The following is a 26,233-nucleotide window of genomic DNA, read 5'->3' as shown; positions in this document are numbered from 1 at the left end:
GAGGGCTGCTCTGCACAGCTGCTGAAATAGGCCGAGGCTGCAGGATACATGGAGATGTTTAGTTTCTAGAGGACATCTGTTTTTCTAAACTACTTATCCCCTTTCCAAAAACTGACAAGCGTTAGTCATCTTCAGCTCGGCACGAACCCACAAGCGTGCGTGTGTGTGGCTCGGCGGCCTTCGGATCAGGCCCCGCCCTCGGGCGCACACTGACACTGCGGGCACCCGGCCAGATCGCGCTTTTGGCCTGCTGTGAGTGGCTTCTCCGGAGCCACCAGTCCCGGGGCCAGTTCAGCCTCCTCCCCTACAGGGGACCGCCCGGCTGCGCTGTGCCGGAGTGGAGTACGAGGAAGAAAGTTTGGAGTGCAGAGCGGAGTTGGGCCGCCGGAGGAAGGGAACCAGAAGAGAGCGGTCTCCACTTCAAGTTTGCGCGGCGGCGGCCGCCTCCCGGGGGTGCCTGTTCCTCTTCGCGCTGCAGCAGCCGGAATCGAGCCCTCCCGGCGGACTGGAACTCTCGGTCCGGGTTCCAGGCGAGCGCTAGAGGCTCGACCAGAGGCCGGGGAGGAACTTCTCTTGCAAGCTGTCGCCGAGGGCCCTTATTGTCTGCAGGAACTCTCCGGAATCGGGAGGGGGAGGACTGGATCTCTCTTCCACTGGGATTCGTCAAGAGTTCCGGCGGCAGCTGCGGCGGTTGCGGAGTCTCCCTTTGTCCTCCTAGGACCTCCCTCCTTCCCGGTCTCCCTCCCTCTGTCAGTTAGTAGGTCCTGCTGACCCTGGCGCTGGCGCCCTAGCTGCTCGCAGTCCCCCACCCTAGGGTGCTTCCCTGGTAACTCCTACCACCCTAGCGTCGCCACCGAGTCGAGCAGAGGGGGCAGCGAGCAGGAGGGAGTCGCAGACCCCTGGCCGCAGGATGGTGGCGGGGCTCTCCCCGGCGCGCAGTCCCGGGAGCTGGCTGGTCCCCGGGCTGTGGCTGCTAGCTCTCAGCGGTCCTGGGGGGCTGGTGAGCGCCCAGGAGCAGCCCTCCTGCCGTGGAGCCTTTGATCTCTACTTCGTCCTGGACAAGTGAGTGCGGGAGGGAGATGCAGGGTCTTCTGGTGAGAGTGGCACTGGGCAGTGAGCTGTGGCTGGGGAGGCTGAGATGTATGTGCAACCTGGGGAGGGGTGTGGGTAACCCGGTGATGGGTGCCCTGTTGCTATCTCTGTCCAAAAAGCAAGCGCTTTCGGATCTGTGCGGGCTGCGGGGTGATAGGAGGATCCCTGAGCTGCTAGGCTCGCTGGGAGATGGGTAGTCACTGCTGGCCAGTTGTGGAGTTTCTTGGGAAATGGGAGTGCGGCCACTTGGGATAGCCTTCTGCGACCCTGTAACCCAGACAAGACTCTTTCTCGGCCCCTCCGTCCTCAGCGCCTCACGCTGGCTAAAGTTTGCCTGGTTTTATCCTGATCACAGCGCTTTCATTGTAGCTAGGCAAAGTCTAAGGTTAACATACCCAGTGTGGTTTGCGTTTCCTTCTAAGGAAGGCTGTGTTTATTTTGAAGAGCTGGGATCCTACTCCAAACAATTAGCAGGCAGGTGGTCCCTGAAGATGGGTTGACTTCCTAGATTCTCGTAGCACCTGTTTCAGATGCTGATGCTGTTACTTTGGTTGAAGAAGAGGTCAGGTTAGGCCCCAGTAAATGTGTTGTTTTTATGATCAGTTCAATTTTCTTTTTCAGGTCTGGAAGTGTGGCAAATAACTGGATTGAAATTTACAATTTTGTCCAGCAACTTACAGAGAGATTTGTGAGGTATTTCTCCCACTTTCCATTTCTAAGCAGGGGAGTTTAATGTGGAGGGAAGTTGGAAACCACTTTCAGGGAAAGCCTTTACTGAAATGTTGATTTTTAAGTGCCTCAAGGTCTTATCACACACATGCTGTTATTAGGACAGTCTTTCAGTTGTTGAGGGCTTTTTTCATCTGGATCCCAGAAACTTGGCTCAGGCTCTGGGGAAGTACCTTCAGATACAATTCCAAATGTCTTTTCCTTTCTGAATTTTCATCTGTTCTGAATTTCAGTTATGCTTTCTCATAATTTACCACATTAAAAATTTTATGCTAATAGTATCCATAATATATTTTCCTTTCCATACAATTCTTAGCATTGTTGAGGTTCTCATTAAACAAAAATAAGTGTTGGTAAACTTCAAATGAACACGTGTCAATAACCCACTACCAGGAAAGGCACTTGTGTGTGTTTAAAGAAATGACTTGTGTTTACGCAATATGTGGGTGTGTGGCTGGTTTAAAATTTAACTGTTCTATATATGCAATAAGCCTTACTAGGAAAGATTGGTTTCTCTCCTATAAAAAGCATAACTGCTATGAAATCCAGCTTACTCTCTTATTTAGAGGTAACCAGGAATTAGTGGCATCCCTATTTAAAAATAACCTTAGGACACTAGTCTTTTGAGGCTTTTTTTTTCCTCCTTTTTTTTAAGAAGAAAAAATGCAATGAGCAAATGCAAGTTTATCAAGATAATGGAAAGGACATGAAAAGGAGCTGTATCATTAAATATTGCTTCTTTCAGTCTTGTTAGCCCAAATGTTTTCTGTAAAACAGGCTTGGATGATCAAAACATTTTGAAAGTCATGTTGCAAGTAACTTCAAACAATCTGTAGAGGCCTAGGCAATCCTTGCTTTTAGTTATTGGCAGCAGTAAGTTTATCCCTATAAAAATGTATGCTTGTCCATGTTTAATCATCAGTCTCCTGCTTAAGAAGCCAAGTATAACACTCATTTCTGGACAAGGTCTGAGGTAAACTTGTCTAGGAGAGAAAAATAAACAAGGCCCTATATCCTTAAATGTCAAAGGCAGAAGAAAGAGTTGTTTATAAATTTTCTGATTTAATCCAAGAGTGTGCAGAGTCCCATAGATTTTGATCAAAAGCAGTGGGTCATTTCAGTATATTTCCAAGAAGTGGGGCTCTTATTTGGTCTGGTTTACAAATTGGAATTCTATAATACACAGTTCTCTGGCTCAAGTTTAGTTGCTCAGTTACTAACCAACAGTGCATTGTAGAAAGTAAATAAAGGGTGGCTACTGAAGAGAATGACTTTTCAAATATGTATAACCCTTTGACATCATTCTGCTCTTCAGTTTCTAGGTCTTACTTTCACATCTTCAGTTTCAGATCTTAGTAAGAGTTGCATAGAGTGTCTTCGAAACTAGAACCATTCTGTGAGATCAAGGCTTAAAGCTTAAAAGGTGTAGCTAACCAGGGCAGTTGTTGCCAATTGGAGTGTGATATTTGAGACTTGGAAAATTGAAAATGTCTAATCAAAATGTGATTTGTTCTTCTCTTTCACATCATTGTCCATGACACTCTTTAAATAATCTTACTTCAGGATAACGTCTGTATGAACTCCTTTCATAGCTGTGGTAATTAAATCAAACTGGACTGCTCTCCAGCCCTAAAATTGCTAATGATAATCACTCTGAAGGGATTGGCCTCCCAGAAGGAGATGAGATAGGACATCAAAGGAAGAAGCACTTTCTACCAAAAAATTTTCCATTGGCCTAGAATTCATCTTTCTAGTTAGCCTCTTCCTAAACAGTCCTGTGGGTCAGAGAGCAGTGCTTGAGTGCTGAGAAGCACTGACTAAATCCAAAATGACATATGCAGTAATGTTGAGCAGAGTTAAGTGTATCTACTTAGGGAGTTCCATTTAAAAGAAGCCTGGACCATATTCAGTGAGACTGATTTTAAATGAGTCTCCCTAGCTATACGTCTGTATTATATCAATATTTCTTTTTAAAATGCTTTAACTGCCTCTTTTCTTATTTTGCAGCCCTCAAATGAGATTATCTTTCATTGTGTTTTCTTCTCAAGCAACCATTATTTTGCCATTAACTGGAGACAGGTTAGTGCATTATCGTTTCACTGCAGGCTTTTAGTAGAGACTGATCTTAAAGGAATGATTGATATTTCCAAGTGGTGATTCAGGCCTCTCAGTGGAATCGAGCAAGTGTGCAGACAATTTCGTTCTCTTCACTAATAGAGGGAAAAGGAGGTATGAATAATATAAAAGAGCAGGTCATCTGAAAATCAATATCATTCATATTGGCTGTGGAATGTACAATGAAACCCATATCTCTGCCTTAGTTGTGTATTTACTACCTCCCACGTTTACCCTCTCTGTTACCGTAAGTAGTTCTACATCTTTCATGTTTAGATGTAATATATTAATCAACCAGGAATTGGAAGAATATTAGGGAGGAGAAAGATATGGATCCATTTGGATAATCTACTAGATTGAGCAGACATCCTGAATTTCCAGTCTTACTCTGAGGTCCACTGGTGCTGAATATGTTTACCTTTATAAAGGAAGTTGCTTTCATTTTCATGTGTGTGTGTGTGTATGTATTTTTTTTTCCCAAACCAATATCATAGTATTTTATATGACCATTTCTGTGTTATTTGGACCCATCTCTGTGGCAAGTTAGAAGTAGTCATTGACATATTTTAAAGAACAGTTTTTTCCATAGTGGGAAGGGAGATTTTCTACTTCATTTTTATGTCTACTTCATTTAACACAAAGTATGCAAGATAGTTCTTGCTCATTTCTTGTTGAATACATGAATGGGTTAGTGTTATTTTGAAATCAAATTTCTCCAAACTGTAGTTTTAGCAAGGGAGGCTGTTGTATCTTTTTTCTCATAATATGTGGATTTCTGAAAAGTTTTGTCTTTAAAGTATTTTTTTTTCCTTTAAAAATGTCAAGAAAGCATAATATTTAATGGAACTCAGGGAGATCATATTTAAAATTCACATAATTGATTTGGAAAATCAATCAAACTTCTAATTTCTTTGTGCTTTAAGTTTTACTTTTCCTGGAGAGGAAATCTCTCTGTAGGTGGGGAGTCCAGCTTATGACCTCAGTCTCCTCATTGATATTTCCTCTCATACTTTTTTATGTGCATCTGGGTCTCATCAAGGGCCAGAGCAACAGTAGTCCCTAACAACCCATATACAACAGCTTTTTATACCCATTGATATAACAGTCCTTGCCTTCATGAAAAGAAGTTTTCTCTATTGCCCAGCTTAATTTCCAAAGAAACAACTTTTGATTCAGCCTATCCATTAGGACAAAAAAAAGAACCAAGTTAACATTTATGGAGTATGTATAGAGAAAAGGATTTAGAATAATGCCAGACACATAGTAGACTCTCAGTAATTGTCAACTGCATACATTGTGCCAGGTTCTCTGTTAGGTACTTTACATGTGAATTCTTCAGCACTTTGATAAAGCATAGTCACAGGTCGGCAAGATTGGTATTGCATAAACATGCATGGAAAGGGCTTAAATCGTGTTCATCTCAACTAGAGATTCTTCCCTTATCATTGGTTGAATCTGATAGGGGAGAGGTTAGAATGGGATAAAGAAGCTTCTATTTCAAAAGGCAGCGTAATGTTGAACCTAAAAGTTGCTGAACCCATTTACTTGCCAAATGGTCATGGACAAGTTACTTAACCTCTTTATGCCTCAGTTTTTTCCATCTATATAATGATGATGATGATGGTGGTGATAATGACAATAATAATACCTACTTCATAAGATTGCTGTAAGAATTGAAGTCAATGAATGTGGAGAATGTAGGACAGAGTCTGGCATATGTGTATTCAAGAGATGAGAGCTTTTTTGTTGCTATTATTATTATCTGCAGCTAGGGAGTATGTAGTACTTTAATGATCAGGAGGAATTATGCTTATATAAAGGGATTATTGTCCTGCTTGAAAGGATTTATAATAAAATTCCAGGAGGAATTTTAATAATACTACTTGCACTTTTTTTTTCCAATATAGTTGGCTCCTCTGGTTCTTTTTAAATAGAAATAAGTTCAGTTTTAACAAATTGCATGATTTGGCAAGTTGCATTACTTTGGGCTGGCAGAATGTACACTGAGAAGACCTGGGTTAGAGTTCCAGTTTTGCTACTTACTGATTAGAGACTTGGGGTAAATCATCTACTCAATGTGTCAGTTTTTATGTTTATAAACTGCAGACATAATCTACCATGTTTTCTTAAGAGATTTGTGAGGATCAAAAATAAGATAGTGCATAGAAAAGTTTTTTGTATATCACAGAACAGTTTGCCCTAAAGGATTATTTTCGAAACCTAGTTGTTCTTTTACTAATTTTATTTAATTAAATCAATAACTTTTCAAATTTCTATGGTCCTCTATATTTGGATATAATGTCACTTTTCGTCCACTATACGATTTTAAGTGTGTAGAAACCATTCACATATTTAAATGCAAGATCACTGAACAGATGTTTCCACAACTATTGAGGATGCTTGTTTCAAGAGCCTAGAAAGGGGAATTCTATGTATAAACTTTCTCGATGTCACGCTAAGAGATCTGAGTGCATGGAAAATGCAAAGGTCAAATATAGCAGGTTTCACAATTTTGGTTCCATTACTTATAATTCGTCAGTACCTTGGTAAATATGAGAAGTACCTCTTTCATGTTTCTCAGAGTGTTGCTAAATATTTTCAGTAGAGATGAAGCAAGATTGGAAGGCAGTAAGTTCTTACAGTAGGGCTGTGTCTTCTGTTAGGGTTTCAGCATGAATTTGGTACTATGTAAATGCATGAATAGAATAATAAACATGGCAAGAAATGATCAGTTATGCATTTTATATACTCATGATTTTAAAATATTATTATTTTGAATAATTCAATTTGAAACACTCTCTTCTTTTCTTTTGCCCCCATGATTTTTATCTTCCATATATCTGTCAGTCCATCAATCTACCTACCTAGCTACCTGCTTTGCCTGCCCTATCTGTATATGACGTGTTGAGCATTGTGGACTCTGGAGGTAACACAAGGATGAATAATCTATGTGGCAGTAGGGGGCTGTTTGTGTACACAAACACATATAGCTCAGGGCTGTATTATAGGATCAGGTAAGAGGAAAGTGCTGACTGTTGATTCAATATGGAAATATCCAACCTCTCAATATTAGAGAATTTGAATCAGGACTAATTTTAAAGGATATTCTTAGCTATTGTGTTGCAAAATTGGGAGTAGTGAATTATGCTTAGTTCTGCTTAATGTAATCTTAATGATGTAAAAGTGATTTAATCGAAAACATTTAGTGAACAATTATTATGTGCTAGATATTGTGCAAAATGCTTTCCATTCATTACTTCACTTAACCCTTATATCAACTCCATGTAACAGATACTGTTATCTCAACTTTATAAATGAGGAAACTGAAGCTGAGAAAGGTAATGTAACTTGTCCAAAACACACAATTAATCAGTGGTGGGGAATATATTAGCCAGAATGGTCTCTTAAAGTGTAAAGTAGATCATGCCCCTCTTGTGCTTAAGACAATCTAATGGCTTAGAATAGAAAGCACACGTTTCCCAATGGCCTAAAAGCCCTACCTGCTTGCTCACCCAAACCTTTCCTACAACATTGTATGCCATAGTTTTGTATACTGGCCATCTTTCCATTCCTTGAACAGACCAACCTTCTCTCTGCGCTAGCAGTTTTGCTCTTTGTCTGCCCCAGATCTTCCCCTGACCAGCTCATGCTTGTTATTGAGGCCTCATCCCACGCATCACCTCCTTTGAGAAGCCTTGCCTCACCATCAGGTGTAAAGAAATCCTGCCTCACCTCCCTGGTAACGTCTCACAATACTGTATTTAGTTATCACATTTTGACATTGTTCTGTTAATTAATTTATTTTATCTCCATAACCCTAATGTAAACTGCATGAGAGCAGAGGGGTCCTCTTTGTCTTGTTTACCTTCACCCATATATCTAACACCTAGAACAGGGCTTGGCCCGTAGAAGATGCTTGTAAATATCTGTTGAATGAATGATTGAGTTGGTCTGACTCTAGAACCTGAGTTATTAACTGCTATCATATATTTACTCTCCTTGAGAAGTGATAAATGATGACTTATATTTGCTAATTTTCTCATTTTTATTGTTATAGATCAGTTACAAACATTTCCAACTCTCTTTTTGATATAATTGTCCCCAAATTGAAAAAGTCATATAATTGTTTGACCTGAGAATAATAATCAATTACTTAGGAAAAAATATTCCTTAGGCAAACTTGTGGGAAATTAAAGAGAAGTCGTTTGATTAAATTTATATGAAAATTTAAATAATATACACATTTCTATTATTTGAAAGGATTTCTTCTAATTCCTTTAAATCTGAATTAAAAATTTACTTGTGATAAAATAGTCTTTTATAAGAGTTGGTAATTTATAAATTGGTTCATTCATTTTGTAGCAAAATTTGTCAGTATCTGTAAAAGTTTAGAAGTCTGCTATCAGCAATTCTACTTTTTAGGACTATACCCTACTGACATACTAACACCAGTGTGCAAAGATAGGTATGTGCAAAATTAAATACTGCAGCATTGTTCATTATAGTGAAAACTGTAGTAAATCTAAATGCTCGTCAATTGATTATACTATAATAAATTTAGACATAGAATGGGATACTATACAGTCATTCAAAGAATTGGAAAATCCATATATATCACCATGAAAATATATCTAAGATATACTAATTCAGAAAAACTAGTTGCAGAATACTCTGTTAAAGATGATAAATCAAACCAAAAATTTACCTGTTTTTATGGTGTGTGTGTGTATAATAATGAATGCATGGGAAAAAGTCTGGAAGTTGAGCAACAAGTTGTTAACAACAATATTGTCTTAGCAGTGAGATTCAGGGTGGGGAGAGCCTTCATGTTTTTAATTTCCATACATCTAGGTTATTCAATTTTATTTCAATAACAATGTAATACTATTTGTATAAAATTAAACAAATACTTAAATTAAAAATAAATGTTATTGACTTCTGTAGCCAGAGACAGCTATCTTGGAATCAAAATGGAACTCAAGGATTGGAAAGAGTAAGCATTAGGAATAGAGCATATTCAGCTGTTAACTTGGAGGATCCTGAAGGCTCCTTGTTAAAATGAAAACATCAGGATTGGACTTTGGGTCAGAAAGACATAGGAGCTGTATACTAGCTGTGTGACTTTGGACAAGTTATTTCACCTCTTGCTGCCCAATTCGCTTGTCTCCTAACAGGAGCTAATCATTCCTACCATATAGAAACGTTGGGGTGATTAAATGCATACAATGCATGAGAAGGCCTAATTGATGACTGGCTGGGAAGGAGACTGAGGTTGAAATGGGATTTGGAGGTCATCATTGTACTGCACCATCACCATCATGTGCCAGGATTCTAGCAGAAGTCAAGTGACTTTGCTCAAAGTGACACAGCTAAGAAGTCAGAGCCAGAATTCACGCCTGGGTGTGGCTCCTGAGCGTGACCACCTAATCACTGCACAGCCTCAGACTCTCTCTGTTCCCCCTTCTCCAGTTTTCACAATTAATCAGAATTGTCATAATTCAAAGACATATTCATCCTCTAAATGTATTCTGTTCTCTTACAAACCAGTGACGCAGTGAGAGGAAGTGACTCTATTCTTTTTGTTTGGATTGTGTTAGGGAAGTAATTATTCCTGTTTAGAAAAGTCAGTTTTGGCCACACGTTATGGTAATCCTGAGAGGTCTGGGCATGGCAGCAACTTGGATTCTGGTTGTGTATATGTGAATAGTTGCTTTCAGTGAAGTCCCATATCTGCTTAATGAGTGTGTTCTAGAAAATTAAATACATTGTTGCTTGTGCCTGGAAGACAGACCTGGCACACTGAGGTGGTAAAATGCAGAGGTTGGTTTCTCATGGCCCAGTAAGGCATTGAATGGGGAAGTGGAGTATAAACATTCAAGATACAGCAGATGTGAACTTTAGGTGTGATCTGTATACCACACTTTGGTAAGTGTAGACTAAATTGGAGAAAAAATTTTCATGAACCCAGATTGTGTTGGGCATTTTTTAAGCAGATATTTTTGAATCTAGGACTTTACCTTGGATTCATTGGTCTGGAATCTGGACCACAGAGACCTTGGAATATATTGGCTTTCGAGTGACATGTTAAATAAAGAATAAGCAAGTTTTTATATAAAGTGCAAGTTACTAAGACGTAACTTGGGATGTATTAGAAATGTTTGTGTCTGGAAAAATCATCTTTTACTGTTCTGAAACCTTTAAAAATTTTTAAGTTGAGGAGCCAGTAGGGAATAATTTTTTTTTTTTTTGGCAATTTGTCCTTCATACAGTACGTTGTATAGCAGTATAAAATGACTCAATTAAATAGATAGCTAGGATGGCTATAGTATTTGAATGAATGAACAAATTTCCCCTCATGTAATTTTTCTAATTTTGTCAGACTGATTAATTTTGTGATTTATTAATGGAAGGCGACAAAAGTAGTAGATAAAGTTCATTGAGCACTTACTATGTATCAGACATTTTGCTAAATGCTTTATACATAATAGCTCAGGTAAAGTACAGTGCTAAGTGGATTCCAAATCATTTGTATAGACATGAATAACATCTTGAGAACATTGTTTTGTTTCCTATTTTACTCAATCTACTAAGTTTTACCTTCCAAGAGAAACATTTAATTATGTTATGTAACTGACTAATTATAAAATTCTTGTGTATTCCTACATTTTGTTTGCAGTTTTGTTCATTTCAAGGACTAATATCTCTGGCTAATATTCTCTTGAGGATAAAGAACAGAATTGACCTATGATATAAATACCTATAGCTAATTGACCTATGGTATAAATACCTATAGCATTTATGCTTATGCAGTTATCTAAATTGGCATTTGATAGCGTAGATGCACGAAGCTTTTAGCTTTTGTGATAGATTGCTCTTCTGTGACCTCCAATGAAACACAGAATACATACAGCATATATGCATACATGTGTATACATGATTATATATGTAATATGTATAATATATATATAGTATGTGTGTATTATAAGTATTTTTTATTTAAATATATAATTTAAAAAATCTGGGTTGGGCCTATGGATTACTAAATTTAACCAATGGAATGCAGCAGACATGAACATGAAACTGAGCCTCCAATAACAATTTGCTCACTGCTCTTCCAGTCTTTACTGTCAGTCTCCTCAAGGTCATTTATCTTTTACCTTAGTCACAATTTCTATTTTGGTTATCTATTACTGCATAATAAACTACCCTAAAATTAGTGGTATAAATACAATTTATTGTTTCTCATGATATTGTGCATTGAATGGGCAGTTCTCATGCTTCACATGTTGTCAGCTGGGAAGCTGGAAAGGCTAGAAGAGTTGAAATGACCTCACCCAGGTGGCTCGCAAGTGGTGCTGGTGCTGGCTGCTGTCTAGGAGCTCAGCTAGGACTGTGGACTGGAGTCTTCATTCACCTCCATGTGGCTTCTGCACATGGCTAGGTTGAGTTTCCTCCTCTGCATGGTGGTCTCAGGATAGTTAAAGTTTTTATATGGCAGCTAGCTACCAAGGGTACAAAAAAGGAAACTCCCATGCCTTATTAAGGCTTAGGCCTGGAGTTGGCACAGTGATCATAGAAAAGCACCCCAAAACTTAGTGGCTTAAACAACAATTTTGTTATCTCTCACAATTCTGTGAGTTGATGGCTCAAATGGAAGGTGTCTCTGCCCCATATGATGTTATGTGGTGTGCTATAGTCATAGAGGGTGGTTGTTGATTCTGAAGCACACCTAGAGCTGGGATAACTTGGTTCTCCTCCATGTGACCTCTGCGTTTGGCATGGACTTCTCACAGCAGGATAACTGGGTTCTGAAAGAACATTCCAAGAGCAAGTATTATAAGATGAAGGAAGCAAAGTCTCTAGTTCTCTTAAGTGTTGGACTCAGCTGTCTAAGAATATCATTTCTACCTTGTTCTATTGCCAAGCAGTAACAGGGCTGGGCCAGATTCAAAGGGATGGGGGATAAATTCCATCTCTTGATGGGAGAGTGGGCACATATAGGTGGGAAGGAATTGATGGAGGTCATATTTGGAGATTATCTACCATAGTTTATCAGGAAAGTAATGATGAAATTCCAAAGATGAATCTCTTTCAGAAATAAACAAGCCAGCTTGGAGAAAAAATAAATAAACCTTGTGTGTAACCAAAATAACAAAGTAGATTGGTAAGTTTGGCACTGGTCTTTAGATTTTGGTGTAACCCATAACCCATGTCAGCAAATTTTGACTGACAGGTTTTATTTACTTTTATTATTTATTATTAGCCTCGCACTCTCATTCCTCTTATTCTTTTATATAAATTAAAACTGTTTGTTTATTAGTAACATTAATACTTTCTCTTTTATTTTTATTATTTTAATATTAACATTATTTCCTTCTTGAGTTAGGTTAGAATAGATGGGCACATTTCCCTTTACCTTTGTGATTTTGAATAGTATGATTAAATTCAAACTCTCAAAGTCTTAAGAGTTAATATGTAGAAATGTGAGAATTGAAGTTTTATTTATTAGAAATGACAGTTTTCCTAAAATATTTTAAAATTGTGCTATAAAAGAAATACATTTTAGGATTGTTGTTGGTACTCAACTGTTCAAGAGCAATACTGAATACTTATGCGTATGATTTGGAGTTTGTATAACTTAATATAAAGTTTAAAAATTCTATGTGTTTTATGAGGGACTAGTGAAGGGAAGTTCTCAAATGAGGCTCCCAACTGTGACAAACAAAGCCGATAATTCCTACTTACATTCCCTTCTATGACTAAGAGACGGGGGTACCGTGAATTGATATAAACAGTTGGTATTGATTATTGAACACCTAGGTGCCATTCAGTGTACTAACTATTTACATGTAATAGTCTCTTTAATTTTTATAACAACTCCACTACATAAGTACTATCAATATCCCCATTTTCAGATGGGAGAAATGCATGCCCAGAGAAGGTACTTGACTTACCAAAGTCACAAAGTTACTAAGGCTAGTAAGTGTTAGAGCTGGGAATTAAGGTGGCCAAGGCCCCATGCTTGACCTGTGGGTTGTGTTCATGGTTTGATGCGTAATGAAAGAACTGAGGGTGAGCTGGCAGATGACCTTGCTCAGTCCCTGACACGTTATGTGTTAAAAGAACAATAACTAATATCTATGTGACACTCACTTTGTACCAGACACTTTATATGCATTAACTCCTTTGATTTTCACAGTAGCCCTGTGGAGTTAGTGTTGGTGTTACCTTTGCTTAACACGGAACAACTGAAGGATGCAGAGGTTAGATAATTGGCTGGAGCTCTCTGGCTCCAGAGCCTGGAGTCTTATCCATTGTGCCATCTGTTACCTCAAATCCAGCCTGCCACCATTTATAGGTTTTCTAGAAGAGCAACATAGCAGTGCAGAGGACAAACTGTAATGAAGAGGGTTTGTTTTGGGCACTGTTCACTTCCTTTCTCCTGTCTATCTCTTCTAACAGCCCTTCTGTACAGGTGCCCACTACCTTCTGAATGCTCAAAGCTGCCAGATAACTTTATATTATAAACATGATAGTAGGCATCTAATAAATATCTATGGAATGAGTGAATGAAAACTCCATTGGGGCAGCCACTCTTATTTACATTTTATGGATATGGAAAGTGAACTCCTGGAAATTAAATAAGTGCAGGTGGTTACACGGTTTATTTGTTGCAGAACCAAAGTTTCAGTTCATCTCTGATTTACTCCAATCTTTGAGTCTTCCCATCTCATTCTGTAGCTTTCCATATAATTCCTTTCTAGGACCTTCTCCTTATCAAAACTTCAGTATAACACTTTCTTTCCTCTTTTCTCTTTTCCTTTCCCCTCCTCCTTTCTGGATCTATATCAAATATTTTCAACCCTCAGTTTACTGAGTGAGCTCGCCTTGGAATCAAGAAGAAAATAAACTGAGTGAACAAAATCCTACTAACAGGGGAGTGATGAATATCAACAATAACCACCATAGTAGCTGCAGCTAACTCAGTACTTATTATGTGCTGTTTAATCATCACAGTGACCCCATGGCGTGGGTATTTTCATCCTTATCTTATAGATGAAGAAATGAGATTGGGCTTGGAAATAATCCATGTTCTCTCTGGCTATAAGCCATATCATTCCAGAAACTGTATTTTACAGTTTAAAAGATTATCCCAGTTACCCCAAAACTCCTTCGATTGAAGAACTGACTGGCAAAATAGGTAAGGAAAAGATCATTCCAACAAAATGGAAAGGTTTTAAAATTAGATCAGAGGTTCCTAATTCTGGCTGCGCATTAGAATACTCTGGTGAATTTCCAAAAAGTACCCTGACCCCAGCACACACCAAGTGGATTAGAATCTCTTCCATTAGAGTCCAGGAGAGATTTTTTTTTTTAAGCCTTTCAGATGACCCCAGCGTCCAGCTAGAGGGAGAACTACACTACATATGTAGAGATGGGTGTGAAGGTAGCTGTGGACTAAGCATGAGTCATTCTCATATCACCGTGTAGGATCACAGCATTCACATGTGGTAGGTGCTCAGCAGGTGTGTGTAGACTGATTGACTGAAACCTGGAAAGAGCTTTAAAATCTGGAAAGTTAAGATGATGCTCATTGAAAAGTTCAGGTTAAATATACAGATATATTTATAAATGTATATCTTCAGTCACAAGTGGAAGGTACTTAAAATTATGCCTTGATTGTGCTAGTTGGGCAAGTCAGAATTTTCTGCCAACCATTTTATTATGCCACTCTTTAGAAAATACATCTTTATTTTAGTTATGACATCATGCACACCTTTGGCAGTCCCAAGTGTTCTGTGGATGCAGAAAAGCCACTGATGTGGCACGGTGCGTGGCAGTTGTGGTTTCCTTCGCTTCCCTTCTCTTGTCTTCTTGTCCTGCCTCTTCCCTTTTATCTCTTTCTTTCCCTACTCAGCAGAGAAACTTGAGAGATACTAACAGAGCTGAAAGTGTTAATTTTATAGATTAAAAAAATGAGTCAGTGTGTTTTTGTCTCCACCTCCTACCTCCCCCCCCATTCTCTCTTTTCAATCAACATAGTTATAAAGTCAAGAAGAAAGAGTTGACTAGTCCCCTGAGGCTCAGCAACCACAAACAACAACAGATGCAAAACAGAAGTTTCATATCCCACTTTACTTGTTTAAAGTCTGCCTCTTTCCAAAAAGTATTTGAAGCTACACAGACTATAATAACGTTGCAGAAAATTAATAACATATAAAAAGAAAATTTAGGATCTTGGAAAAGAGGAGGTAGCAATATGATAACCATATGAACTTAGCAGAATTTTCTGAATGAGTAAGAAATTTATCATGGGGTTCCCGATAGGGCAAGAAACAGTTAACATAGCTGTAGTTAGCAGAAAGGAGGAAGTGTATAGTGATTACTCAGGGATGGCAAAGAACCTTCTGCTGTGTGACCTCATGGGGAACTTTGTGTGTCTCGACAGCAGCACCCTTGACAACAGCTTCACAACAAACACCAAAGTAGTTTCAATATTGCTGTTCCTCGTAGCTGAAGACATAACGTTAAAGCCAGACTCAGCGAAGATGATCTTCTAGGATGATGTTGGATTGGAGCTGACCTTCTTAACATACCCATTTTTTTTCTTCTTTTATTTTTTATCATTTTCTCCCTTGCTTTCCCTTAGAGTTTTCTTTGAGTCACAGTATAGATGGATGAGTTGTGTTTTTCACCTGCTACATAATTTTGTTTCCCCCTTAGTTTACCATTTACTAAGAGAGAAATTTAGAACTTATTTTTAGTTTCTTGGGATCCTTCAAAAACCTTATCTTGTTTTGGTTTCCATTTCCCATTTGGTGACACTTGTTGATGGAGGAGAGGCTGACGGATTATGCAGTTACTCTGGAAAGTGACAGACCAGGACTCAACGTATGTTGATGTTATTGGCTATGGGCAAGGAACACTTTTCCTCTTATGAATCTGCAGCTGTAAAAGTAATGATGCAATTCAGAGCAGCATAGAATATTATGGTGGCAGGTATGGGTACACATAGAAAAGCAAGAGGTGCTCTGCTTCCTCCAGTGAAATGAGCTAGCAGAGAGACCTACCTTCCCAAACACTCTGAATTGCACATTTAGCAAGTTCTTTCAGCTTAGAGTCTTCTGCTGGTGTTGTCTGGTCCTCAGAAGTAATGATGAGCTGAATCTGAACTGAACGGAGAAGGTGATTTTTACCATGCAAAATTTGTTTGCATAAACTTGGATTTCAGTTGCCTTTTTCATTTCTCTTTTGGCAGCAAACATTAATGCTTGAGGACATGCTGCCACTCATTTTTGGGAAGTACCAAATATTTGGTTTTTATCTGCATTCAGACAGAATCAGTTTCAAGTTGTTTCTGTAGATATTAAAACATAAATATTTAGATAAAACAAGTTTATAAATTATGTAATTTACTCCATCATCTGTGGAATTATGAATTTTTTTCCTATGGTAGATTGAAAAATTTATTGAACACTTACTTTGTAAAAGGCATTATAATAAGTAGTTAGCTCAGAGTTTGGGGATACATTAAAAATAATAGACATGCTGATAGTCCACTGTAAACTTCCAGTCTAGTTAAGAAGTAAAAAAATTAAATTAAATTCGTTAACTTATTTTTAAGTAGAATGTTTTTAAGAAACAGGATTATTCAATGTAGTAAAAGTTGAACATGAATATGTTTGGGGCACCTTAGAAAAAAGAGTACATTGAAGTTAGAGATAGGTTCAGAATAGGTAGATTTTAAACCGAGGATTAAAAGAGACAATCAACATGGGTTGGTAGAGATGACTGAATTAGGAAGGAGGAAGATTAGGATTATACTTTGAAAGTTGTCTTGTGTTATCTGGAAACTTCTCGAGATGGAGAACTTGTCTGATAATTTTCATTACAATATTAAAATAGAATCAATAAGTTACTTTTAAAATGTGAATGTGGCTCTGGTGAATGACTCATTTATTTCAAGTATTGGAAACACAACATTGCAGCATGACAGAATAATTTTTTTTTTTTTACTATTTTTGCCTTTGTTTTAATCGTGTATGATGTATACATATCATACACATATGTGTATACGTATACTTATGTATGTATATACACACACAAATATATATATGTATATAAAATTTTGTGTGTGACCCCAGTAAGTTCCTTGATGTTCAGATAATGTACTTTTTACAATTAATTTTTTATCTATCATCCTCAGGAGTGTGGATGCTCTTCATGTTTTATTTAAAGCATTATACTTCAGTTTACCATATCATGACTTTTTTAGAAAGGTATTTTTTTGCTTCTATTTAAAGGCTAAAATTCTGAAAATAATATTTTCAGATCTCTCTTCAGATCTTTTAATTTTAAAATTTTAAAAAGAAAATTTGACTTTATTTTGGATTGTTTTTGCAACACTTGTATTTGTGTCTTAAGATTCTTGTGATTTATTTTCAAAGGGGTGTCTGGAATCTATGTTTAAAAAACCTGAAAAATGAGTCTTTTTTTGTTTTTTGAGTCTTTTACTTATACACACAAAATAGCTGTTAATATTGTAGTCATACTTTGTTTAGACAGACTCCATTGAGACAACTAATTAGTCATGATGAGAAAGATTATTCTATGATTTTTCCTCTTTTTCATTTATATTGTCTCTGTCAAGAACCATTATCATCCATCCATTCATCCATCCAATCATTTATTCTTTCATTTGTTCATCAAATATGTATTAAGTACCTACAATATTCAAGAGAATGAGCTGGTGTCTGGATGGGTGAGAAGAAGCCACAAAAGTGACTAGATCATGAGACTTTGGGAGACAAATATAGGAAATGTTAATTTCCATAAGTAAGGGTTAAGTAATGTGCCTTAGGAATTTGCAGATAACAGAAGATTTCTGACTTGTAGGGAGGTGGGGTGAGTGCTGCAGAAATACTTTTTCACTTAAGTTGACCTACTCCATCCTTGTTTTTTTTTTGAATGCAGGGAAATGTTTTACTCCTTAGCATTTAGTAAAACAAATGTGATAGAAGATATCTGTTCTCAGCTCAAAATGCCTAGAATATGCCTGGCTTTTTCAAGACATTTCACATTGTTAGTACTTTTTTTTTTTAATGGTTAAAATACAGACATTGTTAAATACTCATTAAAATGACAAAATGTATTAGGAGCTATCTGCCCTCAAAGCCCATGTTCTTTCCTTTCCTTCTTACTAAAGAAACTTTAGTTGCAAAACTGCCATGCTTTTTGAGAAGTGCTTATTATGATCTTTCTTCATTTTTCTTTTGTTTAATTTTTTACTATATTATTTTCAGAGGCAAAATCAGTGAAGGCTTGGACAATTTAAAACGTGTTAGTCCCGTAGGAGAGACATACATCCATGAAGGACTAAAGCTAGTAAGTTCTTTTACATTTATGAGTATGGGAGAGAATGTTTTCTTACCCTGCAATGAAATAAATTATAACTCTCTAGTAAAACTCAAAGACCCCATTACATGTTTATCTTAAAATTAAAAAAAAATACTTTTAGTTGTTCTAGGGATAAGACAGATAGAAAACATTTACTATGGTGATAAGAAAAGTTTGGATGGCATTTTGCCTTTTATGGAATTTTCCATTTTCTCTATGGCTATATTCAGAGAACCACATTTTCTTTGTGGTTATAGTCAGCCAAGGCTAAAATCTTTATCATTTAAACCCTATACTAACTACTCTATAATGTGAATATATGTATATTTCAAATTAAAAGAGTTAACACAAAATACCCTGTTTTAAAAGCCAGTTCATAATATTTTGATTTTGTCAGACTTAAAATTCAGCTTGATGGAACATGCTGGTTAAACGTTAAGATTAACTTATGAGTTGGACAATTATTCTTCATTTTCAGGCAAATGAACAAATTGAGAAAGCAGGAGGCTTAAAAACCTCCAGTATCATAATTGCTCTGACAGATGGGAAGTTGGATGGTCTGGTGCCATCATATGCAGAGAAAGAGGTGAGTATTGAACTGAAACGGTTCTTTACACCCCAGTGTACTTTGCTGTATGTCTCTGCATGTATTAGCCTGACATTTGAATAATTCACCTCTCTGTCTTCCTCTCTCTGTCCCTCTCTCATTCTTTCAATAGGCAAAGATATCCCGGTCCCTTGGGGCTAGAGTTTATTGTGTTGGTGTCCTTGACTTTGAACAAGCTCAAGTAAGTCCAGCAGATCTGCAGCCTTTAATCTAAATCACATAACTGTCTTAAGGAGAGTTTATCAGATTCTTTTCACTGATGACTTATTATGACTCAAATCAGTCATTAAAGATTTTCTATAAAAATGGCCCCATGTCTTGAGCTCTATGTTAATAATGTCTGAATTTGACAGGCTTCATTACCTAATCAAGCTGAAGGCAAAACTCTAATTTTCTTGAACATTTATTCCATCTGAAGGAACTAATATTGGAAAAGCTGTTGGATTAAAACAATATGCATACTCCTCTTCTTTAACTCAACTGACAAGATTATCCTGACAAGTCTTGTTGAAATGTTTTAGTTTGAAAACTCAGGAGTTCAGGGATTTGGGAAGTCTGTGTAGGAGAAATCTTTAATAATTTTCCCTAAAGAACCAATTTTTTTCATGAATTTTTGAGGGTTTATGTATTAAATTTTTTTCCCACTCACAAAATGATTTTACATTTAAATATTTGGTTGAGTGTGACTGAGACTCCTGTGTCTCATGACATTTACAGCTAGTAGAACTCTGAGCTGTTTTGAAATTGAAACTTGATGCCATTGTAAAGGGGCTGTGCCTGATCTCAGTTCATTTTGTTGTGATGCATTTAGAGTAACACTAGTCTTATCACCTTCAGTTCCTGACAGTGAATTAATCCTCTGGTGTAATTTTTCAGGTGAATGTAATTGACATGTAATGAGGTATATAAAGTGTTGTATGTCTCAACCACCTCTCAATTAAATTTTCCTCCTTTTTCTAAAGCTCGAAAGAATTGCTGATTCTAAGGAACAAGTTTTCCCTGTCAAAGGTGGATTTCAAGCTCTTAAAGGAATAATTAATTCTGTGAGTATTTCTCTGGGGTCAGGAAAGGCTCTTAATTTTAGATATATTTTAAACTATAAGAAGTAATCTTGATATTCAGTTCAATGGGTCATTATCTTGAAGAAAGAAGTTAAGAAGGAAGTTTGTTGGGTATTGCAAATGCAGGGAAATTGTAAAAGATCTGGATTTTGTTTGTTAAGTGAAATTTGGTATTAATTCTTGCAAATTGAGCTCTGTGAGCCTGGGTTTGTGATTTCAAGTTTAAGATTTTCATAAACAGTCTCAGAGCACGCTTTGAGCATGGAGTTCCTCACTGTCTTAATATCTTGAAAGTTTTATAGGCTTTATAGAAGAGTAAAATAAAAATTTGGATTGGAATGTGTGATTGCTTCCTCCTCCAAATATGGTATTTCTTAGCTATCAGTCAGGCAACTCGAATGGGTGGCAGAGTATTTGACTGCGATTGTTGTTCTTTCCATTTTAATGATTAATAGTTTCACTGGAGCTCATAATCTTTCTGTTTGGAATTCAGTTGAGCTGTCTCTGGTGATCATTAGAATCCGGGCCATCCTAAACAGGGTAAGGGGAAGTGGAGTGATGAAACGCAAAGCAAAACTCCTGGGCTTTCACAGCTGAGGTTTATGTTTCATTTTACTGCCTTTTGCTAGAAGCACTAGGAGCAGTTGCTATTAAGTATTTATGATATTTTGGTAAACAACATCCTAAAATAGAAGTGGATAATATATATTCTCTAAGCCAAAGCTTTTTCTTTAATCTTTGGGTATTTCTTGAAGGAAAAAAAATCTCAGTTTTTTTCTGACATTTGGTTCTGGAATTTAAAATTTGTTTTTAAAAATCATGTTTTTCAGAAACACAGTGTGAGATTTATTGAATTTGTTTTTGGTTGTATGTAGGCTTTTTTCCTCTTAATAAATGGATCTTTTCAGGAAAAACATACAATTTGATTCTAAAACATATCAGTACGACAGGCCAAATGTAAGTGCAGAATGGAACAGATTCAATTATTTTAGGAGTTTACATATGTGTTTAGTTTTAGGAAAAAATTTCAATGTAAAAAAGTAATAAATATTTTCGTAGGTGGATTCAAGGTACATACTCTACAACTGTGATTTGTTTTACAATATAGGAAAATTTATTGACAATGCAAAAGGGAGGATAATCTGACCCTGTAAAAAACAAATCAGTGTATTGTAAACAGAATTTTATTGCACTTGGGAATTTGCAATTATTTTTATATTTATACTGGGAAGGAGAAAAGACTTCTGTGGGTTTTCCCCTTTGCAATTTTTTTTCTCTATATAAAGGATTAATTCAAAATTCTCCAGGTGACTAATTGGCTTTTGAAAACTCTCTTTTTGTGGGTTATGACAACAAATATCTCCTTCAAAAAATTAGTAGTTGACTACTGGAGGAGATAAAGTTGTTATTGTTTTATTTTATTTATTTGTTCAATTTCACTTTTTAAATTTGTATAAGAAAACTTTAGGATGGAATTTCCAACTACAGTGTTTCTCGTTCTTGAGCTCAAGACTTTAGCTCAAGTAAGTTATGTCAAAAGATTTAGCATGAACTTAGACAAATTTGCGTTATTTTAGCCACACATTATGAACAAAGCCTCTTGAATTTCATCTGGAAGGGGCTGATGGGTATAGCTATCATCTCATTATAGTTAAACTGCAGCTATTTTCTCACAAAAGGAGTTGTAAGTGATCCTGAGGGAAGCCAGCCTCTGGGGAAACCCTAGCAGTAACTTGGGAGAGGAGGCAGGTAGACAAACGGCGCATTACAATCAAAGTTGATCTCACTAATGGTTGAGATTTCTATCAACATGATAATAGCTTGGGATTTCTGCCCACTTTGTAGAAATTTAAAGCACTAAATCAAGCACTTTATCTCTCTTCAAGGCAGAGATTGTACCACCTCTGATAGTATACAAAAGCTGTACTTCTGCCTCAAATTTGAATTACCCTTTATATTTACAAAGTACCATCTTATCTTTAAAAATTATATATGGTATTTAAACACATATAGTGTATTTCAGGGTAAGAGCTGAGAGAAGAGAATCCCTCTCTGTTCTTCATGGTTTACCAAACTAATGGGTAACATGGTACTGTGGAATGCATTTACACAAAGCTAAGCAAATGGAAGAAATCAGAAAATTTAAATCTTTCAGATGTTTGGTACTCTGAAGGCAAAATATTTGCTAAATTGATTGATAATTTATTTTTCCTGCTAGAAGTTGTTTAAATACATCTGGCCTTATTAATTGTCAGTGCATTAATTTCCTTGAAGTTAATCTTTAATTGAGAAAAAGTGATAACATGGTTTTCTTGTTTTCTTTGTCCTCCCTTCCCCTGCCCACTAAAATCCAGTGACCTAGATGGTCTGGTCCTCTTATTGTAAAAGATATCACATTTTGTTAAGGCATAGTTTGTTTAGAATCAACTTTTTAATCAGCAAGGATAAGAGTTTAATTTTGGAGCCTTTCTTCATTATAGTTTTTTGAAAAAAGAAGAAACACTGTAGTAGTTCTAACTTTTATAACTTCAAAACAAGGGATTGTAAAAGGCCTTTGTTATGAACATATTAACAACTTAATACGTTTTCTAAAATTTATTTGATTCGGAAAATCATTTTAATGCTCTATTTTAATTTGGAGGGAAATGTATCATTTCAATATTTTTAGATTTCTATCCCTGCAAACATGATACGTACGTAACATTTTTTGTACTGTTGGTTTAACCTCTACTCTTAATTAGCATATATGAGGGTTTAGAATTCATTATCTCAAGGCAGTACTGGTGAAAAACTTTTCCTCTTTTTTACCCTTCTTTTCCCGTTGTATAATGTATTCTTTCATTTCCTCATTTATTGAGCTCTGACTAAGTTAGGGCATGGTATTAAGCTTGGAAGAGGGGACACAAACTTATATAAGACAAATTCTTTGTTCTAAAGGGGCTGGAAAATGACGATTCGAGGTTTGGAATATGGTGGCGCCCTGCGAGAATTACAAAGTGTGGGAATTTGGAAAAGGGAACTTTCAGTGAGTCACCCTATGTGATAAAAAGGAATCCTGTCATGCAGTTTGTGTTAAAATACCAATACGGCTAGAGTGATGTTGACAGAGCGGTGGAATGAGTTTGGTTATATGAAGTCATGGGAGGCTTTTTGTGGTGGGATCTGAACTGCGCTCTGACAATTGGAGTAGATTTGATTAGAAACAAGGAACACAGAACTTCAGAAACAGCCTGGGCTGAGTGGCTGAGGCACAGGAGGGTTTGGCTTGGATGGTGGAATGATATGGGGGATAAACATTGGTAGGTAGGTTGGATCCAGATTATGGAGACCCTCAAATGTTTGAGTGGTGAAATGGCTCTTTTTGCATAAGTAGTCGAGGAACCATGGAAGATTAATTTAGAGCATGAAATTTATAACAGTGAAAGTTTAGGTAGAATATGCTTATAGTAATGTATGGGATGATTTGAAAGATGAAAAGCTGTGTTATGTCTCTTGCGATAGTGCTTGTGAAACATGGTGAAAGGAAACCTAACATAGTGAAGACAATATGAGATTGGAAAATACGAAGACCTGAGTGTGGGTTCCAGCTCTGCCACTGCCTAGCCATGTGACCTTGTGTACCTCCTATAGTGTAATCTCTCTGAGTTTTAAAATTCTCATCAGTCAAATGAGGATAATGATATCTATATCAGTGAATTGTTTTGTGAATTAAATGAGATAATGATTAAGAATGATCTAACTCAGAAGGGCTGACTTTAAAACATGTGATAGGAAGCTAGGAATGGCTGGAAGCTAGGACCATGTAGGATGGGATTATTGATCCTTCTGTAGGGTAGTCCACTGAGAGAGATGGCCAACATTCTAAATGATCAATGACTTGGGTCTAAAGAGGGGTGGTATTGATATGCGCAAGGATCAAATCTAGCAAGTGGGTCATAACAACAAGGATTTCTAGATGGTGTAGCTACTCAAAGTCAAGTATCTGGCTGTGCCCTAGTTCTGAATTCTCAGGGCATAGGTCTAGGACCTAGCCAACAACTGGAAAAGAAGATTCAGAATTCCTATGGCAAAAGCTATGTAGAATTTCAGGATCCTCCATTCAGAAAAAAGAGCTACAATTCTTGTGAGAGAACTTGTGGTGCTAATTAGTGATTCAGAGTAGAAATGTTACTTTGTTAAGGGGAAACCACAGCCCCAATGGACTATAGTTCCTTAGGGCTAATTTCAGGCACTGGGATTCTAGGTCTTTCACAATAAAACTAGGTCAAGGACTACAAGGGAAGCAATTAATAAATTCTCTGCCCTGGTCAGAATTATGTCAGGAACAGGGTGGGGCTGAACCTCTAGGTATGAAACTGTTTGCTCTTTCTGAGCCAGGCTCTGAAGGCTCTGGCAAATATTAGCTGGCAAATACTAGTTGTTGTTGTTAAAATTGTGATGGCTGTGAAAACTGGAAATAAAAAGGGAAATGTGGGAAGCTTTAAAAAATTAATAGATGGGGCTTCCCTGGTGGCGCAGTGGTTAAGAATCTGCCTGCCAATGCAAGGGACACGGGTTCGAGCCCTGGTCCGGGAAGATCCCACATGCTGCGGAGCAGCTAAGCCCGTGCGCCACGACTACTGAGCCTGCGCTCTAGAGCCCGTGAGCCACAACTACTGAGCCCACGTGCCACAACTACTGAAGTCTGCGTGCCTAGAGCCCATGCGCCGCAACAAGAGAAGCCACCCCAATGAGAAGCCTGTGCACCGCAATGAAGAGTAGCCCCCGCTCTCCGCAACTAGAGAAAGCCCACTCACAGCAACGAAGACCCAATGCAGCCAAAAATAAATAAATAAAATAAATTAATTAAAAAAAATTAATAGAACCTGGGAGCTCACTGGATATAGGATGAAAAGGACAGAGAGGGCAGTCAAATGTAACTTGGGCTTTCCAACCCTGATAATATGAGTATCTAGAAGCATTGAAAGTGAACACTGTTTTCACAGGGGGGTCGGAGTGTTAGAGGACAAAGTGGAATTGGGCAGGAGGGCAGGGAGAGAAGGTGAATTGGACCTGGGAAGAAATCCTGGTGGGGGGATGTCACTGAGGGAAGTGGAGATCCAGGGAAATGTTCAAATCAGAAAATTGCAGAATTGAGTCATTCTTCCTCCTCTTGTTCTTTCTCCTCTCCCTTGCCCACCAACACAGGGATATAATTCTGTTTTCCATAGATCTTAGAATTGTTAAACAATTATTTTTGGTTTCTTGGAAAGGTGATTGTAGAACTTTTATTTGAAAATAAAATTGTATTCAAACTAGGATAGGTCAGACTAACCTGTGAGTACCATGTGGTTTCTAGTGCAATGTTTCATAAGGTAGTGCTGTGTAAGAGAACATTAAAAAACAACAAAACAAAACCAAAACCACGATTAGTGAATAACATGGAAAGGATAAAAATCAAAGTGATGTGGAAAAGCCCCTCCTTTTTTTCTAAAAACAAGACCATGAGATGTTTTACTCTTTCAAATTATTTCCATAAATTTTTTTTGATAGCACACCTCAAAAATATTAAGCATAAGCGATAAATCAGTTGTGAAGCTGTTTTTATAAATAATCCTGATCCAAAAGAATTAAGAACACTGCATCCTAGGTGATGGCAGCAAAGTTCCTAAGTACCTAATGGGGAAGTAAAGGAGCCTAAATAGGAAAGGAATGAGCTCTCACACGTGTAGGAAATTTAAATAAAATTGTAATAGATTGTTTCCTTTTTTACTGAAAAAAGTAAAATATACATTTAAAAAGTAACTTCATTCATAGTGCTGGAAATATAAGCTTCATTTGACCTTTGGAGCCAAGTTGTTTTTCTCAGTAACACCTATTGTTGTTATTATTATTTTTAAAAAGTATCTAAGAAAGGTGTCTAAACTATGTTCTAATGGAATGAGAAGACGTTGCAAAATCATTTTCTCTACAGGAAAATCATTTTTATAGAAGAGGGTACCTAATAAACATTCTGATAAGACTTTAGCTTAAATGCCTTTAGCAGGTTAGGCTATGAATGTCAACTGCTTAGTTGTGGAAATGTCTTTTTATAAAATTATGGTTTAATGAAAAACCTAAAGTCCGAGCTAACTATAAAGATATATTGGGCTTCCCTGGTGGCGCAGTGGTTGAGAATCCGCCTGCCGATGCAGGGGTCACGGGTTCGTGCCCCGGTCCGGGAAGATCCCACATGCCGCGGAGCGGCGGGGCC

General features: G+C 37.3%; 1 protein-coding gene across 2 annotated transcripts in view; it reads left to right on the top strand.

Moving 5' to 3' along the window:
- The first annotated feature begins 285 nt into the window (after positions 1-285).
- Positions 286-26,233, top strand: part of ANTXR2 (ANTXR cell adhesion molecule 2) — a 169,981-nt gene continuing 144,033 nt past the window's right edge. The window contains exons 1-7 of one of the 2 annotated variants that reach the window (XM_024115415.3): positions 286-1,062; positions 1,714-1,785; positions 3,829-3,900; positions 18,240-18,321; positions 18,812-18,919; positions 19,053-19,121; positions 19,903-19,983. In XM_024115415.3, the coding sequence (XP_023971183.1) occupies positions 911-1,062; positions 1,714-1,785; positions 3,829-3,900; positions 18,240-18,321; positions 18,812-18,919; positions 19,053-19,121; positions 19,903-19,983 (636 nt within the window). In that variant the 5' untranslated portion in view covers positions 286-910. The remainder of the gene's footprint in view (positions 1,063-1,713; positions 1,786-3,828; positions 3,901-18,239; positions 18,322-18,811; positions 18,920-19,052; positions 19,122-19,902; positions 19,984-26,233) is intronic. The other variant, XM_024115417.3, reaches the window with a different exon arrangement.

This window comes from Physeter macrocephalus, chromosome 7 (genome assembly GCF_002837175.3).
Source record: "Physeter macrocephalus isolate SW-GA chromosome 7, ASM283717v5, whole genome shotgun sequence".
Taxonomy (NCBI): domain Eukaryota; kingdom Metazoa; phylum Chordata; class Mammalia; order Artiodactyla; family Physeteridae; genus Physeter; species Physeter macrocephalus.
Note: the sequence above shows the minus strand (reverse complement) of the source record. Positions and strands in the feature narration are given on the sequence as shown.